General features: G+C 39.6%; 1 protein-coding gene across 1 annotated transcript in view; it reads right to left on the bottom strand.

The window, feature by feature from the left end:
- The window catches only part of VPS53 (vacuolar protein sorting 53 homolog (S. cerevisiae)), a 172,429-nt gene that overhangs the window by 84,217 nt on the left and 67,523 nt on the right, over positions 1-20,689 (bottom strand). The window contains exons 9-11 of the mRNA XM_006891010.1: positions 18,377-18,520; positions 17,402-17,544; positions 14,949-15,090 (exon numbers count right to left, since the gene is read on the bottom strand). Coding sequence (XP_006891072.1) covers positions 14,949-15,090; positions 17,402-17,544; positions 18,377-18,520 — 429 coding nt within the window. The remainder of the gene's footprint in view (positions 1-14,948; positions 15,091-17,401; positions 17,545-18,376; positions 18,521-20,689) is intronic.

The raw sequence follows: 20,689 nt of genomic DNA, 5'->3' as shown, positions 1-20,689 counted from the left end.
ATCAAGGTATTGAAGAAGGTTGCCTATCCCACGGACTGCCAAAAGAATACACAGATCTGTCCTGGCAGAAGTACATCCAGGGTGCTCCAAAGAGGCAAGGAGGGTGAGAATTTACCCCACCTTCTGTAGGCCTGCTGTCAGGAGAAGCCTGTCCTTGGAAAAGGAGCATTGTACTTGGAAAAGTAGAGGGGCGGGCTGCTAAAGAGAGGAAAAGCCTGCACACCCATGTTCATCGAGGCTTTGTTCACAACAGCAAGGAGTCGGAAACAACCCAAGTGCCCATCAACGAATGAATGGATAGAGAAGCTGTGGTATATTCGCACAATGGAATACTATGCTGCATTAAAAAACAAGGAACTCATGCAATATTATTCAAAATGGGTGGCCCTGAAGGTGCTCTGGTGGCCTAGTGGCAAGAAGCTGTGCTGCAATCCATAAGGCACACAGTTTGAGTCCACCAGATGCTCCTCTGGAGAGGGAGGGGCAGTCTCCTCCTGTTCTAGTTGGATGTGACTTGACGGTATTCAACAAGAGAAAACAAAACAAAATGGGTGACCCTGGAGGACATTATGCTGAGTGAAGTATCTGAGTCACAAAAGGACAAATACTGCATGGTGCCACTGTTGTAAAACAGGACTGACATTGTGGTTGGGGAGAGACTAAGAAAGATGGGTTCAATAATGTATACTGAAACAGATGAGGGAGAAAACTGTTTAAGAGGGATATGTTATTAGGTATTTTTGTCATGACAGGAGTCCAGAGCGAAGGTTGTATAGTGGAGTGGACCTGGGGGGCAGGGATTGTAAAACAATGAAAGAATTTTTCTTACACTTTTCCAAGAAGGTAGTGTACCAGGGGGGAGGGTTGGGAGGGGAGAAAAGTACAACAATGAATAAATGGAAATCCAAAGTGTCTGTAAATTTTCATTGAAATTAATAATAAACTTTTAAAAAAAATAAATAAAAGGGATATATGAATGGGGATACTTGTCATTACAGAAGTCCAGAGTGAATGCTGCATAGTGGAGTGGACTTGAGAGAGGAGGGATTGAATAACAATGAAAGAGTTTTTCTTTCTTTTCAAGGAGAAGAATGAATTGGGAGAGAGGATGAGTAGAGAGAAAAGTGCAACAATGAATGACTGGAAACCCTAAGTCTCTGTAAACTTTAATTAAAAGTAATTAAAAAAAATTTTTAAAAATTTAAAAAACCAAAAAACATTGCTTTCCAAGAAATATTGATTTCTAAGCCGAGTTTTAACTTTGTGGAGATTTTGTGCCCTCCAATCAAGCAAAAAAGTCACAGTCTCAGATGTTTTGGTGTGCAGGGCTTACTTTGCCATTAGACCAGATTGTTTCTCACTGCAAAATTTTTATCCTACCAATGGTCATATTAAGTTAAGGCTGTTATCCTCAGACTCCTTCATACACTGGAGCTGTACCTAGAAGGTGTAGCTATATACCAACATGCAAGTATTTTGACCAAATATTTGACCAAGTGGTGGCTTAAATGAATGTAAATAGAACAATCTTAAAGTCTAAATCTGACATATGTGTGTGTATTTAGTTTTGCATTTGTCATTTTGTTTGGTAACATCCTAAGTGATACTCTGGAATCTACCAGAAGATTCACACTACAAGCCATCTGCTGCCCCTCCTGGTTTATGGATTAGCTCAAGTTGCTCCACTGTCCATTCTAAAATGTCACAGATTTTTTTTTTTTTTTCAGAAACTCCCTCTCCCCCTGGTTCTTTTCTCCCATTCCTTTTTCCTTAGCCTCATCCTCAGCACCAAAAAATCCCTTTTAACCTGCATATCCACTAAGTTTCCTTTCTTATAAAAATCCCACATCCTTGGTATAAGCAATATTTCCAGGTCAAAATATTCCAGAGAGCCTCTCAGTCCTGTTGTTGCCCTGGAATAATCCTCACCGATGTCCCTTCTATGTATCCTGTGTCGCTGCTAACATTTCACACACTGTGTCGCATATGATCCTACACAGTCCTGTGACTACTCTCCTTCCGTAGCTGAGGCTGCTGTGGCTCAGAGATTTGGCCAACACAGCAAAGCTGGGGCTAACACCCATGTCTCCTGCCTCAGCTTTCCCACAAGTTTGTGATCTTATTCAATTATATATTTTAAAATAATGCTTATATTCAGAAGCACAGGAGTGACTCTTCTAAAGCAGATTTTGTTGTGGTTGTTGTAATGCATTTTATTTCAAAAGGGCCTTCTGTCCATAATCCAGAATACAGAGTAGTAACTCGTTTCTTTTCTATTTAAGTCCATTTGGTATTCTGATTCATTCATAACCAACAGGCATGTATTCTTACATGCCAGACACTAGAGACAATATGGGCAATGAGACAGACATGGTCCCTGCATTGAGGGAGTCAGTGGGCAGAAGACAAATAAGTAAATGGGGTTTTATGAGGAGTGTAGCATCAAGACTAGAGGAAGACTCATCAAAACCTACTTTATAAAAAAAACCCAACCACCCACGTTATGCAGATGACACAATCTTGCTTGCTGAAACTAAGGAGGACCTAAGGAATTTGCTGCAGAGAGCCAAGAACTGCAGTCTTCAATACAGACTGAAGCTCAACATCAAGAAGACAAAGATTCTCACCACTGGGCCAACTGGCAGCATCAAGATAGATGGAGAAGAGATTGAGATTGTTAATAATTTCAGCTTGCTTGGCTATACAATCAACACTCTTGGCTCCAGCAGTCAGAAAACCAAAAGATGAATTGTGTTAACAAGGTCTGCTGCCAAGAACCTCTCCAGAGTGCTAAAAAGCACCAATATCAGCCTATAGACTAAGGTGCATCTGATCCAGGCCATGATGATTACTTGCTATGCATCAGGGATTTCGACAATGACTAAGGATGGCAGAAGAAGAATCCATATCTTTGAGATGTGGTGCTGGAGAAGTCTTGAACATACCATGGATCACCAGGAGAACAAACAGACCTGTCCTGAAGAGGGTGAAAACAAGCTGCAAGTGGAGGCAGGGATTTTGTGGCTCCATCTCACATACTTTGGGCATGCTGCCAGCAGGAACCAGTCCTTGGAGAAGAGCATCATGCTTGGTAGGGCAGAGGGTCAGCACAGGAGAGGAAAACTCTGGATGACACAGTACTGGGGTAATGGGGGCAGCTGTGTCAGAGACAGTGAGACTGGTTCAGGATAGGGCAGGTTTCAGAGTCGCTGTACATCAATCACAGTCAATTCAATGGCACATATAACAATAACAAAGTTTTACTAAGTACATGGCTAGGGTGTATACAGCGTGAGATGGGAGAGCATGGTACAGAAGGCTTCTCAGAAGATGGGCTTCCTAATTTGGGGTCTGAAGGATGAATGAGTTTTAGCCCAACTGGAACAAGGTTTTAGGAAATGAAAAATATTACAAAGGCCTGAAGATGAGGATGCTGTATGAATAGTACTTGTTTATTTGATCAGATTTCATGATTTGACTGTTAAAAGATTTGCTGATATATGGTGACAATAATCCGGAACAAAGGATGCATTGTGGGGTGGGCTGGAAGAGGTGGGGGAGGAAAATGTGCAACAATGTTTTTTAAAAAAATTAAGATGCACCGGAAAAAAGTTTTTTTAAATGGGGGGAAAGACTTGGGGTGGGGGAACAACCACCACCAGTAGATCAGTGGGAAAGATTATTGAATATGCTCTGGGGAAATACATTTCTAAATCATAAAAAAGGTAATGGTTGGTAAAGGAGACGACGAACGCTCTTTCTGGGCTGTACTGGTGGAAAGCAACAAAAGAGCAGATACAAGTAGTTAAGAAGTGAAACATGAAAAGAAGCATTGAAGTAACATCTGAGGCAGAAGCTGGCTACCTTTGAGTGAGCAGAAGATTCCCAAGGTTTCCCCTATTTTGTTATTGTTGCTTTTATTGTGTGCCCTCCAGTCGGAACTGACTCACAGCTGACCGTCCAGCGGATTTTCTAAGGCTGTAAATCCCCAGAGAAGAGTTTGCCCATGTTTCTTCTGAGGAGCAGTTGGTGGATTCGAATGACTACTTTTGGGTTGGCAGTGCAACTCCCATCCCACTAAGCCACCAAAGCTTCTTTCCCTATTCCTATAGTTTATCTCTATTACACATGCTATGAATGGAGAAGTATTAACTTCTTGCTTAGTCCTTTAGGGCACACACATTCCAAGAGTCAACAGATCTGTGAAAAGCACAGCGATTCATTCCTCCATCCATCTGTTCAATAAATGCAAGTTCTGGACACTAGGAACAAGGAATGAGCAAACTACCTCTGTCCCCATGGAGATTACAATCTGGTGAGGCAGATATACTTTTTAAACAACTATGTGGTAAAAGCTAAGAATGAAAGGTAGGAAGCTTCCCTAATGAAGTTATATTTGAGTACAAACTTAAGGTTATGCTTAAGTTAAAAACATAAAGAAGGTGGGAAGGGTGGAGTGGGGAGAGGGTAGAACTTTCTAGATAAAGGAATTGCACACGTTTGCCAGTCATTCAACACCTCCTGAGCACTTACTTCTTTCTAAGAACTCTTCTGGTACAAAAGATAAAATTCTGAATAAGGCAGGTAAGACAGAAAAGCACTGTGAAGGCAATACGTTCAGGAAATGGGCTTGGCTGGGGTAAGGATGAAGACGTGCTTCTTTATAGGGTGACAAGTGAAGGGCTCTTTCACGTGATACCTAAGCAGAGCCTCAAATGAGGGGAAAATCTAGTCAGGCAAGAATCAGGGAACCGCACTCTGGAATAGGCTTGGTGGATCTGAGAGACAGAAAGGGGGACAGGGTGGCTACAACACAAACAGAGCAGGAGGGAAGAGTCTAATCACAGGGCCACATTAACGTGAGATTTTATTCTAACTGCAACTGAGCAGTCACTGAGGGTTTAAAAGAAGAAAGGGGTATGATCTAATTTAGATGTTTAAAACATTGCTCCATTGCTGTGGAAAGGATGGATTCTAATGGAAGGAAAAACATCAACTGAAGAGGCTGCTGCAGTGTTCCAGGCAAGGGCTGGAGTGGCCAGGACTAAGGGGATGCTCTGGAAACAAAGCATCTAGACTTGAGGATGCTGACAGAGGGAACGTGAAGTATGAAGGAAAGAGAAGAGTCAAGGACAACTTCGTTTTTGGCTGCAGCAAGTGTGTGGCTGGTGTTGTCATGCCCTGAGATGCCATTACCCTCATACAGTGGGAGAGCCCAGGCCCTGGAGCTGATAAACTCAGACTCGACTACACAGGAATGTCGCTCATCTTCTCCAAGCCTCCTGTCTCTCATCTGTTTTCCAAGGACTGGCCCCTTCTAATAACATGCCCGCAGTGTATGAGGCAAAGCATTATCCTTGGTTCTAGGGAGCATTGTAGATGCACTTCTTCCAAGACAGATTTGTTTGTTTTTTTGGTAGCCCGTGGTATACACAACACCACAGTTCAAAGACATTCATTCTTCTCTGATGACCCTTATTCACTGACTAACTTTCATATGCATATGAAGCAACTGGAAATACTGTGGTTTAGATCAGATGTACCTTAGTATTTAAATTGACATCCTTGCTCTTTAAAGAGGTCCTTGACAGAAGATAATATAAATAAACATGGGATGTATCTATAAATCAGCTCAACACATGTGAAAAAGCTCAGTAAGTGAAAGCTTGTGGTAGAATTTAAAAGGGTAGCTGGTAAAACAAGGTAGCACTGCTGTGGTCCCCCACCTCTCAGCAGGGAAAGATGGGGTAGCACAGGGTCTCAGTAGGGAAAGAAGGGGGAGTACAGGGTTAAGAAAAAGTCTTGCAGGTAGAATTCCTTTTAACCACAAGTGAGATCTTGCCTTACTATGTTGCTCCCCTGGGGGGTCTCCCCAGAAAATAATTAAAAGCTGAGAGCTAACAAAATTACAAATGCAAAGACAGGCAAGCCCCTTTCTACCCAAATCTGCAAGCACCTCTAGGCTGTATGGGTAAATGTCCTCTGATCAAAACTCTACAAGGCAGATAGCAATTCCTGCCATTTAGCAGGTGACATCATTGCTCTGTAAGGAGAGCACATTCTGGCAGAGAGCAATTCCCCAGCACAGCTCTGTTCTCTGTGCAAGAGCGCTGGTGTCAGAGTCAACCTGAGCACACCTCGCCTTTCCAATCTGCAGCTGCCGCCAACCATCTAGAATTACAAGTTAGAGTTTAGATTTTTAAGTACTTCAAATGACAAAGTCCATGAGCTTCAAAGCTTCTAAATGAAATAAAATGTTTGTCAAAAAGAAGGAAAAAAAAAGAACTTCTCAATTTTAAAAGAATCCATTATTTTTGCTATGATAACATCTAAGTCTATATAGAAAGGTAGACTCCTTCACAGACAATTTAATTCCTACAAATTGAATCACATGAGATTCCCAGCACCTCCATTCCAAGGGCCATAGGACAGCCAGGCTTTCTAATTGCTAAAGACAGAGGCTGGCTTTAGTCGGGGCCAAGGTCATATCTAGGTCTGCGTGTACAAGTCCCTTCGTGAGGCTCTGGGAGGATACTTCAAACGATCAAAGAAGGAACTATGAAATGTTAAGATTCATCATTATCTGTTCCCTGGAAGAGAAAGCTTTCCTTTATGAGATAAAAGTTCTTCAGTGGCTCAGTCTGCAAATATCCTACTGCAGCCCAGTTCCTGAAGAACCCAGAAAGAGATGCCCTGGAGGCTTTCGTGGATAACCTCCACACACCTGGTGGTTCGTTTTCCCCAGCACCACTCTCCAGCTGCTGCCATGTTTGCACTTCACATTATGACAAATAAGTCTAGGTCTCTTTCTTCTCCTCGACCATCAGCACCTGTCTGATTCAATTCTGCATCTTTCCACAAGTCTATAGAGAAAGAGCTTGGAAAACATTTCTGAAAAGTGTTGGTCCAATAAGAAGCCCTAAATAGGTTTCTTTTCAGAGATATTAAATCCTTTTCTATTTTCTGTAAACAAAACAGAAAACTGGTGTGTGCCTATACATGCATGCTTCTCAGAGGCTTTGAAAATGAACTCTAAGCAATTAAACTGTGAATACCTCTGGGGAGAGGCATTTAGTATAGTTTTTGAGAAAGAAAGTTTCTTTTAAAATATTTTATCCTATTTAGCCATTTAACAAATATGCATTACTCTTCTGTTTTACAGAAAAAGTTATGTATTTGAAGGGTGAAGATTTACATAACAAAACCCATAAAGCATTTTCTAAAATCTTTACTTTTTAGAAGTTGAGATAATTTCTATACCACTTATAACACTTTAAAGTGTTCAATGAAGTGGTTTTTCAGACATTCACAAAGCTATGCAGTTATCACCATGAATTCGAGAGTATTTTCTTCATCCTCAATGGTAACTAATTAGCAGTCACTCCCCATCTTCCCAGGCCCTCAGCTCTGACAAACAATAATCTGCTTTCTGTCTCTATTTAAATTCACTGATTCTGGACATTTTTTAGAAAAAGAATCATATAATATGTGGCCTTTTGATTTATTTCACTTAGCATAATGCTTTCAAGGTCCACCCATTTTAGTACATTTATCAATATTTTGTGCATTTTTATGTCATAAATGGTGACCAGATGGAATATATAGTAATTATATCAATTCAAAAGCATAAAGATATGATGGAAAAGTTCAATGTCACCTGTCAGAATACGGCCAGGAACAAACTGTGGAACAGACAGACCATCAACTGCTCATATGCAAGTTCAAGGTGAAGCTGAAGCAAATTAAAACAAGTTGACAAGAGCCAAAATTTGACTGAGTATATTTCACCTGTATTTAGTGACCACCTCAAAAAAAGAGCTGATGTCTTAAACACTAATGATCAAATACCAGGTGAGTTGTGGGATGACATAAAAGATATATCATAAATGATGAAAATAAAAGGACATTAAAAACATGGAAAAAGGAAGAAATAACAGGAGACCCAAACAAAGATCAGAAGAGATTCTGAAACTTGCTCTTAAAATGTACAGAAGCTAACACAAATGGAAGAAATGATGATTTGGGAGAGATGAACAGGAGATTTCCAAGATGAAATTTACAAAGACTAGAGTTTAAAAAATCAAAAGGGAAGAAGGGAGCTCTGGTGACCTAATGGCAAGAAGCTGCACTTCAATCTGTAAGGCACACAGTTCGAATCCACCAGATGCTCTGCTGGAGAAGGAGGGGCAATCTCCTCCTTCCTGTATCAGTCAGATATGATTTGACAGTACACGCACATAAAAATAATAAAAATTAAAAATAAATTAAAAAAATCAAAAAGGAAGAACAAATTCAAGCCTCAAGTCGTAACACTGAAGGATTTTATGGACAAAATATTGAATGGTCCAGAGAGCATCAAAAGAACATGAACACTCAAAGTCACTGAATCAAGAAGAACTGGCTGACATTCAGCCAGTTCAGGAAGATGTAGATGATCAAGAACCCATGGTAATGAGGGAAGAAGGCTAAACTGCCCTGAGATCATTGGGGAAAAATCCTAAGGTCCAGAAATGTTTCAACAAATGGATGTAGCTCAATGGCCAACAAAACTAAGAACTCTATATATTTGTGCTTATTCCAAAGTGATCCAAAAGAATATGGAAATCACCAAATAAGATCATGAATATCTCACACAAATAAAATGAAAACTGCACTGGGCAAATCTGCTATAGAAAAATCTCTCTAAAGTGCTAAACAATAAGGAGGTCCCTTTAGGAACTTAGGTATGTCTAATATGAGTCATGGAATTTTTCAGTCGCCCAATATGCAAGTGCAAGTTGGTCAATGAAAAAGGAGGATAGAAGAAGAATTGATGCTTTTGAATTGCAGGTTTGGGAAAAAAAATATGGAAAATACACCACTGGACTGGCAAAAGAACAAAGATAACTGTCTTAGAAGTACAGCGAGAGCATTCCTTAGGAGTACAGATGGTGAGATTCTGTCTCATATACGTAGGGCACATTATCAAGAGGGGTCAGCACCGGGAGAACAACATCATGTTTGGTGAAATAGAGAGTGAGGGGGAAAAAAAAAAAGGAAGCCCTTCAATGAGATTAATTGACACAAGGTCTGCAACAAAGGGCTTAAGAACAGCAAAGGTTGTCAGATTGGTGCCGGATCGTTCTGTTGCAGGCAGGGTGGCTCAGAGTCAGGCCCTACTGGATGGCACCTAACAACAGCAACATTCCACTGTGAGGACACACACAGTTTGTTTATCCACTCATCAGTCGCTGGGCACTTAGGTTGGGTTTTTGGTTGTGTGTTGGTTTTTTTTTTGGCTATTATGGAACATTTGTATACAGGTTTTTGTATCAACATATGTTTTTAATCCTCTTGGATAAGTATATCTTGGATAGTTGAAACATAATAGAAAATGTATGATATAATTAGGAAATTTCCTTAACAACTTTCCGCTCTAATATCTAAATGTCATAAATTTATAGGTAAGTTTCCTGCCAAAAAGACTTCTCCCTTCCATTCAGATCACTTAGTCTTTATCTTTTTTAAATTTGGCAATGTCACCCTTTTATATTACGCATCAGCACCTCAGCACCATAAAATGTACTAAAAAAATTAATACTTCTTTTGAATTTTAATGAACTGTCACTACCATCAAGACTCAGAGCTGAAAGATGTCAAGCTACTGTATTTAAAAGATCCAATGAGGATCCAGGAAGCACTTTAAAATAGAGGCTATACTGCACAGTGAAAATGCTTCTTTCCTTTAGCACAGTAATTCCACTTCTAACTGAAAAATTAAATATGAACAAAGATTTGTATATGAAGATGTTCATTTCAGCCTTATTTATAAAAGTTCAGGATGTCAAAGACCTATAAGGATCCAACAAGAAAAGAACGGTTAGGGGAATTAAGGACCATACATATAATGAAGTATTTTGCAGTCAATGGAAAGGCATTTAAGATATGACAGATGAAGAAAAGTAGAATACTTTTTACTCATCATAGTATATAAATGATATTTATATACTTACATTTTTATATTTATATAAATATCATTTATATACTGTGATGAGTAAGGTTGTGTGTCAGTTTGGCTACCAATGACTGATACTCTGGTTTGGCTGCTATAGAGTGAGTAAGTCATTCTCTTGATGAGATCGGATGGAATGTAATCCTTTTCTCCAAGCTATCTCATAGAATCACTTATTTTTATGCTCTATGCCTTGACCAACCAATAAGCTGAAAGGGAGTTGCATGAGAGGTGTGGTCTACATTGAATAAATATGGAAATCTAACAAAGTTTTCTTGTTTTTCTTAAATCTGGATCCAGTGCTACCTTGTCACATTTAATTCTTAGTCTTAAACCAATAGTCTATATCATACAGTGACTAGGATTTGTCAGCTTTTACAGTCACACGACATAAGGAGAAGCCTCTCTTCTGAGGTCTGACTCAGAGGCTTACCAATCTGGGACTTATCAGACTCTATGAGTCAAAAGTCATATCCTTGTGATAAATTTCTCTGTGTGTGTGTGCATGTATGCGGCTAGATAGACAGAAAGATGGGTAGAGATAGAGATATAGAGCGACATACAGATATGTATATAGATATACACAAATATGCATATGCACATACAGAGAGAAATTTGTGTATATATGTGGAAGTGGGTGTCATAGGGAGTTCTGGTGGCTTAAGTTGTGCTGCCAACTCAAAGGCACGTGATTCAAATTCACCAGCTATTCCACAAGAGAAAGATAAGATGATCTCCTCTTCTGCAATTACTCTCTCTGAAAACCCACTGGAATGTCATCTATGAGACAGTTCCAACTCAATCCTCAACAGTACATAACAACAACAAATATACACACATATGTATATGCACACACACATACAAATATTCCTATGTATATATACACACATAGTATATATGTGTACATAATTCTCTGGTTTTGTTTCCTTAGAACCCAGCCTAAGAATTCTATTTTGTACAAAAATTAACTTTAAAAAAAAAAGAATCATTATCTAAACCTAAAAGTTAAAAGTATAAGACTCTTAGAAGAAAACAGGTAAATCTTCTTGGTTTCAGATGAGACAAGTTTCTTGGATATCACAGCAAAACACAAGCAAACAAAGGAGAAAAAAACAGAAAGTCTGACTTCATGAAAATAAAAATCGTCTGTGTGTCAATGGATATAAGGAAGTGAAAAGATAATCAGAATAAAAGAAACTGTTTGCAAACCATATTTTTATGGATCTAGATAGATAGCTACAGAAAATATAAACAACTCTACAACTCAATAGTAAGAAGGGCAATAATTCAATAAAAAATGGACAAGGACAAAATTTGCATTCCATTTTGGTATTGACTGGGTTTTAGAAAAACCCTTGCCAATAGCCATTTAAGGTACTCCCTGTGGGAAAAAAAAAAAGATAGCGAGAACAGGGGCAACAATGTCCCGACACAACTAGGCCAAAAGACAAATGGATCACTGGGACCTCAACTTTCATGATGCTGAGATCAGAAGACCTAAATGATGCCTGGCTATCGTCACTGACAACTCTAAAATAGATCACAGTAATCTGAAATGGAAAGGAAGAGAAACCCGTATTTGCAGATGGTATAATGCTATCTGGAGAAAATCCCAAAGAATCTACTAAAACATTTCTAGAATTGAAGGATTCAGAAAAATTAAAGGATATAAGATTAACATAAAAGAATAAGTTGGGTTTCTGTACAATAGCAATGAGAAATCTAAAAAGGAGAATAAGAAAGTAACTCCATTCACAATAGCATCTCAGTGAATAAAACACATAGGAAAAAAGATTTATACCAGGATGTGGAAGACTTAATGAAAATTATGAAAAGGAGGAGTAAAGAAGATCTAAAGATGGAAGATGTTCTATGTTCATAGATTAAAAACTTCCTATAGCCAAAGCAATCTACAGATAAGCACTATCCCAACGAAAAATTCCAACAGAATTCTTTATGTGAAAAAAACTCCTAATCTTCAATTTTATCTAGAAAGACAACAGACCTGAAACAAACCAAGTAGTTTTGAAAACGAACACCAAGTAGAAGATTTCACACTTCCTGACTTCAAAATATATTAGTATAAAATGCGTAGACTAAACAACAGACGCATAAACTAATAGAACAGAGCTAAGAACACAAAATAAATCTAAACATATCTGATCAATTGATTTTCAAGGGAGCGAAATCTATTCAATAGGGAAGGAATAGTCCCTTCAACAAATGGTATTGGAAAACCAGATTTTCACATGCAGAGAAATCAAAACATGATTCACACCATACACAAAAACGGATCACAATGCATCAAAAACAGATCAAAATGGATCAAGACCAAAACCACAAAATTAATATGGAAAAACCTAAGAGCAAATATTTTGGGACCTAATTTTTTTTTTTTTCCAAAGACTGCACAAGTAAAAAGACTTCCTGAGACCGCTACTCTGGGGTGTCCTTTATATCCCAAATCAAAATTCACCCCTGAGGTCACTTTTAGAGTGGCTCACAAAGAAAAGAATTTCACCAGTGAGTGCCATGCTCCTTTCAAAATTATCTATCTGAGACCATCTGGTCAACAATTACTTTAAAATAAAGATGAGAAGGTAAGGGCACAAAGAAGCGAGACTGAAGAAGACACAGAGCGAGACACCATGTGGGCTTTCATATGTGATGAGCCTTTTTGCAAACACTTTTCAGCTCAAACTGCATGGGTAAACATCCTCGCTTCTCCATTTATAATATAATCTTTAAAACTTAGCCAGCATAAATGCATATTAAAATGATCCCTATGAGTCAAAGAAAAATTTTATTTAGAAAGGTAACTTGGGCAATGGCCCAGAGGAGGGGAAATGTAGCTGTACAAAATGGGGAAACTATTTTCATTTTTTTCAAAATATAATAAAAATTTGCCAAATGCAGCAAACCAGTTATGTCTGTAAAAGAATGATCCTGATCTACTCTGCTTTCAGCAGAAAGCTTGTTCACCTTGAATCTAATCATCACGTCGCTAATAATGCTTGTATGTATAGTGAAATCACATCCAGACATTTGCTTTTCATTTCAAGGCATTTTAATTTACAACTACTTTAAATCCCTCCTTAAAGGGTCAGAAGTTTAGGCTATTGGCAACAAGCACTGGCAGCTCACTTCCTCAAGTAACAGTTACAGCACCGGACACTGTACTTGCTGGGGCTAGTGCAGTTAACAAAACAAACTCCTTTTCAGTGTAAAGTTCTATCAGATGTTAAAGTCTCATCTCCTTAAAGTCAGCACAGACAATGAGTCACACAAACCAATTAAGAGCAGCGGGGCTGCGGGTGTGTCTTTCAGCTGAGTGACAGTCCCCATTGGGCACATCCTCACTACTTCACATAAAGTGTCACCAAGGGCTTAGGGAGTCTCAGACAAGTTGTGTTACAGAGCAGAACTGCTACACAGGGGTTTCTTAGCTCTAATCCTAATGTAAACTGAGTAACAGGTCTTTTCTTCCATGGTACTCTTGGTGGGTTAGAACAGCCAACCTTCAGGTTTGCAGGTAAATTTATACCATCTAGGTATAACCTTACCAAGATGGCTAGCTAACTAAGGACCACTATTTCTGAGTCCATTCTGACTCCAGCAGCCCTACAGGATGGATTAGAAATGTTCTGCAGCATTGTCAAGGCTATAAATTTTGGCAGAAGCAGACAGCCCCATCTTTTTGCTTCCGAGTGGCTAGTGGAGTCAAACTTTCTAGTTAGCAGCTGAGCACTTAGCCTCGAACCAGCAGGGCTCCTTACCAAGGGCTTAGAAGATTCTAAGTGTTAGAGTGAAGTTGTTAGGAAAGGGGCTGGATTATGGGGTGAAAAAGAAAGGGGCTCTAGTCGGTCTGCTTCCTTAGTTGACTTCTCATCTGTCTTGTAACTTCTCAAAGAATTCAGATTTTCTATGAAATCTGACACACATTAAAAGGTTATCACACTATAACTTGATTCGTTTTATAGTTTATTGTGTTATCTTGAAACAAAACAGTGGCCAAAACAGATCTTTACAAAAAAGCATATCTTAGGATCAAAGTATTATCAGGAGGTGCCAAGTAGTAGTAACTGTTCCGGTGGGGAACCCAGGGGCTAGAATGGGGATCAGGCCAACCTCTGGCTGGCCCCTTCTCATTGTTTTATCTTGAGGCCATGGCCAGAGGCCATCACTAGTCCATCAGGATCCTTGCCATTGGGGTTTTCAGGCTGTGGGTGAAAAAGGTCTGGCAACTCTCAAGGCAGGGCTGAGTGATGACAGGCCCCAGGGTCAGTGTGATGACCCCATGTGTGCCCTAGTAGACATGAAGGAGTGAATCCCTGAGAAACTGTTGACAATCCTCTACCATTAATATTAGATGCATGACCTCCATTATCTCCCACAGCAGGGCTTAAGTGAATCCGTTCCCCAACGCCTAGTCCGCCTTGTAGAAGAGGCCATGGACAATCTGCTACCTTTCTAAACAGCAACCTTTAAGGAAAAATCCTTGAAAACAGCAGCCATTGCCAGCCAGTGCTTAGAATACTGAATGTTAATTTTCAGGGCCTGAAAATTAGAAGCAAAAGAGGCCTGGGAGAAGTGGCAGAATTAAAGAAGCTAGAAGATTTTAAAGTTAGCAAACCCACCAGAGAGCTAATAAAGAAAAAGTATTTGTGGCTGGATAAGCGAGGCCTCTATAACTCACTAAGTTTACAATGGAGCCAATACTTCAGCAAAATGACGTTAGGACATTCTTTGAGTCCAAGCACTCCATTAAAGACAAGCAATACACCTGCACAAATTACTCTAATTCTTTTTCAAATCAGTTCAGAAAAATTCTTGAAATGGGGGATTTAGACCTTGAGCCTCTGGATGGAATCACCTATCATACCATAAAAGGTTCAAGAGAAGTCCCCACACTTAACCAGTTGATTTTATGCTCAAGCCTCCCATAGGGAGTTCTTACCAGGGTTCCATCTGTTAGGGTGCAGCCGGAAAAGCGTTTTGCAAGAAACCCCTCAAAATTAGTGGTTCTCTGAATGGCAAAGAGAAGCAATTTCACCTCGATTTCTTTAGCTCTGGTACGCATAATCTTGGCAAGTTCTGTCCTTTGAAACAGATAAGAGTATTGTCAAAAACTAATCATTCATTCAACATAAGACAAAGAAAATGGTTTTAACTCATATTCAGAGAAAAGAAGCACATATGGTCATTTCAAACTCTGAGCTCTGTTACCAACTTAGTTAACATCTGGGGATGAGAAATCTAAAATTTAAATTTAAAAACTGAGGTGAAATTACACATCAGTAAAAAAAAATTATAAATTTTAGCTTACATGGTATTACAACTATTTTCAGACTCTTAAACCTGTCAACAATATGTTAATGATTGTGAAATACTTATTAAGGGCTTTATAAAAAGTAGATATTCTTTATAAGTTCATCAGGAAATTCAATAATCATCTCTTCAACTAGAACTGAAGCACTGAAATACACATGAGGCTCAAATTTCCATGTGCAAAGTGACATGCGTCTGCATGGGTCCTGCCTGGAAAGCTTATGAGCAAGTCACCTAAGTGCTCTGATTCAGAATGCAAATTCTCAGGAGACAAGCACATGTGTCGTTGTAAGTACAAAGCTATCATCATCTTCCCACACAAATAAATGCCAAAGGCAAACAAAGAGCTTCGAAGTTTATTTGAGAATTATGTATCTGTGGGATTTTAGCCAAAATGCTAACAATAAAAGCTTGGCAACGTGCTGCCATTAGCTGAGACACTATAGCAGACACTGACACGTAGGAGATCTTGTTGGCTTTGGACACTTCCAGCCTCCTGCGGGCTTCACTTTTCACAGAGTTAGTTTGCAAGCTTGTTGGTCTGTTGGCTAAAGAGAACGGGTTGACAGTCTCTCCAGGAATTCACTCCTTTGTTGAGCAAAACTTAGTGAGTGACAACCAGAACGGATTTGAATCAATACTAAAAGGGTATCTATGTCTGTAAACCAGACTTTGGTGGACATACTGAGAATGGATAAATTCCCCAAATCTATAGTTTAGAAATAACTTTTGAATCTTGAGTTGAAGCTACCCCATAAAATCATCTTACAAAATTTTTTTAGCTCAATAAACAATATCTATCTGGAGAATTACCTGGATTGGACTGAAATGACACAGTAATGGTAAAGCACAGAGGACTTTAAAGGGTAGAGGGTAAAGGTTAATGGTGGTGAAACACATAGGTAGGACTAATGAGGATGGGAACATAAAACAAAGAATCTGACTAATGTAACCAAATGTACATTTAAAAGTTATTGGACAGGTCTATGTTTTGTTGTTCATATTTATACACACACACACACACACACACACACACACACAGAGATATCTATATTTGTGACATCAAATGTGTTTCTTAACCAATATGCCATAAGGTATCTTACCCTAAAATGCATTTCAAGAATGCAGCATGACTGTACTCTATGGCCTTCAGAATGATGGTTAGTATAAATTATGCAAAGGCGGTTGGCTTAGATATGGGATTTTTTTGGTTTAAAGTAGAGTTAAACCATCTACCCTATTGGGATGGGGGTGGGGGTGTGTGTGGGGATTGTATACCAATGAAGGAATTTTTCTTTTGCTTTTCAAGGAGAGGAGCGAATTTGGGGGGGGGGGGCGGGGAGAAAAGTGCAACAATGTAAGAATGGAATTCCAAAATCTCTGTAGATGTTCATTGAAATTAATTAAAAAAATAAATTTTTTTGTAAAAAAAAAAACCAAAAACCATCTACCCTAGAGTTAGATACACTTGTGTATTTCCTGAACATCTACCATGTTATGAGATATTATCCTTGTCCCTTGTGAACAGGGATATCTATCTAACAACTCAGAAAAATAAACCCATGAAGGGTAGATACAGGAGCTCTGGTGGCCTCGTGGCAAGAAGCTGTGCTGCAATCCCAAAGACACATTGTTTGAGGCCACCAGCTGCTCCGCGGAAGAAGCACAGGCAATCTCCTCCCATGCAATTAACTGTCTCTGAAAACCCGCCAGAAGGTCAGCTCTGGGACAGTATCAACTCTACAGTGTACAACAACAACAAGGGTAGATGCACTACATACTGATAGAGGTAACACAAATGTAGGGGAAATGTGGAGAGATGGATTACCATAGGCAAATCTGGTTGATGAGTCTTAAATTAATGAAGCAGGGAGGGAAAGCTGTTCGAGACAAAGATTACACCAAAGGAAAGTCTTGAACATAGAAAGGAACAGAGGATGGGCTGGAATTGGAAATGGGAGTGGTATCAGTCATTTGGTAGTGTTATAGAATTGTACTCAATCCACAAGACAACACGGAACCACCAGAGACTAGGAATTGACTTTAAAATTATTATCAGAGCCAGTAAAAATTAGAATCTACCTTGTGACATGGCAAAATTCCACAGCGATCCTTTCGGTCATGTACCACTCCCGTGGAAACATACGGCCGTACTTCTCCTCATAATCCACAAGCTGGCGTTTTATCCAGGCGTAGCGTCTGTCAATTTTGTCCAACCAGGCAACCTTATCAAGGCAGAGAACAAAAACTACCTTAGTGCTTAAAAACAACTTAAGGAAGCAAACAAAGACGCACGACCAAGGAACAAGCAACCTCTCTATTTCTTACTATTTTCAAGACTCTGATTCAGAGGCTATGTGCTTCAAGGGTCAGTAAAGTTCTTGAAACTGTATAAAGAGTTTTAGGTATAGGTGTATTTTTTTAGGAGAAGAGCGTAGTTCTCATTCATTTCTCTAAAAGACCAAAACCTCAAATTCATTGCCCTTGAGTCAGAATCAACTCATAGTGACACTTCCGTAGGTTTTCAGGGGCTGCAAACCACATGGGAGGAAACTGTTCATCTCTCTCCTGAGGAGTCACTCACTGATAAATTCGAACCCACAGAGAGATGCCATCTTTGGGTTAGCAGCACAGTTTCTTACCCACTGGGTCAACTGTAGTTGTAGAAAGCCCTAGTGGACTAGTGGTAAGAGGCTGTACTATAATCCCAAAGGCACGTGGTTTGAATCCACCAGTTGCTCCACAGAAGGATGGGCAATCTCTTCCCACGTAATTTACTGCCTCTGAAAACCCACTGGAAGGACAGCTATGGGTCAGTTCCCATGACTCAATGGCACCCAACAACAACAGGCCAGCTGAGTTCCCTGAAAGACCAATGACCTTAAAATGGTTAAGAACCAGTGAATGTGGTCAGTACCACCCCCGAAAGGAATCAGGGTTCAACAATCAACATAGTAAGACAGTAAGACCACTAAAATGGAAACTGGTAGGATTAAAAGCATTAACTGTCTAGAAAAATGCAAATAAAATAGCTGATCTCATTCAGTTAATACTTACATCTTGGTTTTCTTGAAAAAGTACTAGATACTCTGACAGATGCTGCTTAATAAACTTTTTTATGATCTCCTGTTTAATTCTGGGATCCAAAATATTTGCAACCAGACATGCATCTCTTAGGACATTGCTGGGTCCTCCAGGTCTCTGGTAAAACAAACAACATGCACCAGTTCAAAAGTCAGAAGCCACCTTGAAATCCCCTGGCCTCCTTCAGTGGCTGCCTCTTCTTTCTCTTTTTTGTCACTATCACTCCCACTCCTCTGACATGCATCCTTTCTGATGTGGGTGAATATTTTATTTGTTCCTCAATGAATGAACCAGTTAAGTAAGCCAGTCTCTCAGCAGCTAACATGAATGGGGCCAACAAGGATCACACAGTGAACACTGTACCTTCTGAATACCAAAACCAAGAGCACTTTGTTGAAAGGCTCTGAATGTCACAATGACAGTGGTCTCATTCTCCCTCTTCTTTCCCCTGATCCAACTTCTAGCTTTCCTGGCCTTAAGCTGATATTTGTGTCAAACAATGTGTGACCTTTAAAATAAAAAAGCAGGCTCCAAGCCACCAGATTTGTTTTACTGATAGTCAGCTGGCCCGAGACAGCCAAAGGAAAAACACTGCGGTACACTGGCCTATTGGATTGAAAACGGGAGCAGAAGGCCACTGCGGAGCTGAGCTGATGCATCAATTGTTGAACTGACTCAAAGCCGTGTAGTGTGGTTGTAAACAACAAAATCTGAAAAAGAAACTACTCTTTTTAATGAACTTAAACTAGATGATGAATAAGATTCTTCCAAACTTTTGTGATTTTGGGGGGAGTTGACTCTGTTCAAATAAACTGAAGCTCAAGGGTTTCGTAAGTGTTAGCTAAGTTGACCGAGACCTAAAATGCTGAAAAATGCTGACTTGCTCTATGCTGAGTGGCTGTTATGCTGTGCTCAGCTCTTGCCCCTGGATGAAAGTGTTTGATACGATAGAGGATAAGCAGGAGCCAAAGTCAGTGGGTTCAGATCTTTTCATTTAAAAAAGGCTTAAGAGGTTACTGTGGGTCGTTTCGGTTTTAATGTCTTCATTTCCTTTTGTGAAACTGGAATACTAACACAAGACCTTTTCAGAAAAGTCAATTACCTCTAAGAAGGAAAAAAGAGAATCTTTTCAAAAAAACACTAAGTCACAGAGCCAGAGGAAAGCTCTTAAAGAAAACCATTTTAACCTCATCTGGCTGGTGGAATTTGGGAAGAAGATAAAGTAGGTCATGGTTTGTTTCTTCTAAATAAGCTGGTTTCATCCACAGCTTTCTGAAGTGTCTTGAAACGGGAATGGGGCAGCAGAGTAAGTAAAGCAGATCTGGGCTGAAAAGGAGTGTAGTATTTAGGAATGAATATTCTAACAATCTCTTTTTACTTTTCTGTTCTCCATTTTCCTTATGTAGTAAATAGAAATAATGACTTTCCAGCAGCCAATTCCAGCAGTTCTACCAAATGAGAACAAAATATGAAATACTCAAAGATGTTTTTTTAAAAAAAAAATATCTGATTACTAGAGGCCAACCACGGCATCTGAAAATCTTACAAATCAGGAACAGACTTATAGAAAGAAAGTGATCTACAAAAGCTAGGACGGCCACTCCCACCTACTTCCTTAGCTTCTTTCTTTACACAAAGAAAAATGATTAGTATATTTCCAGTTATTGAATTATAGACCAGATCCAGGAAACCTTCCCTGGCTCCTAAATGAGCCTATCTCCCCCACCTCTGCCCACCAAGTGCAGGGATGAGACTTTCTCCCTATGTGTGCTTCTGTTTGCTTCTCCCTTCGACAGTTCTTTTTCTTGAAATAGCTCGAACAAGGGGTGGAGGGGGAAAGTTTCTGCAGGTTCTTCTCTCCCCTGACACATGCAAAGCATTAAGATTTCATCTGCTACAATTTGAAGGAGAACTAAAAGCAGTTCCCCAAGCTCGGTGACAGCCAAGTGAGGGAAAGCTGTTACACAAGACGTGTAACCAATACCTCACAGGAGAAATACTGTGTGCTTTGCAGACACAACACAAACAGATTCGCTCCCAAAGACAGTGAAAGGGCAGAAACTCCACAGGACAGGGTTCTGCCCGTGAAAGTGAGGCTTCTAACCGAGTCACTCTGAGAGTTACATAAGCCTGGGGACGCCCCTCCCTGTTGTCTTCTCACAAAGCTGAGACCAATAAGTTATGTAACGATCCTAAAAAATATTGTGGCTTCAAGTGTTGGTTTTTTAAAATTTTATTTTCTTAACACAGCCATGCGGAAAAAGGAATTTACAGGGCAGGCAAGAT

This window comes from Elephantulus edwardii, unplaced genomic scaffold (genome assembly GCF_000299155.1).
Source record: "Elephantulus edwardii isolate Elephantulus edwardi_28Jun2011 unplaced genomic scaffold, EleEdw1.0 scaffold00094, whole genome shotgun sequence".
In the NCBI taxonomy this organism is placed as follows: Eukaryota; Metazoa; Chordata; class Mammalia; order Macroscelidea; family Macroscelididae; genus Elephantulus; species Elephantulus edwardii.
The sequence above is the reverse complement of the archived record's forward strand: the minus strand, read 5'-3'. Positions and strand labels throughout refer to the sequence as shown.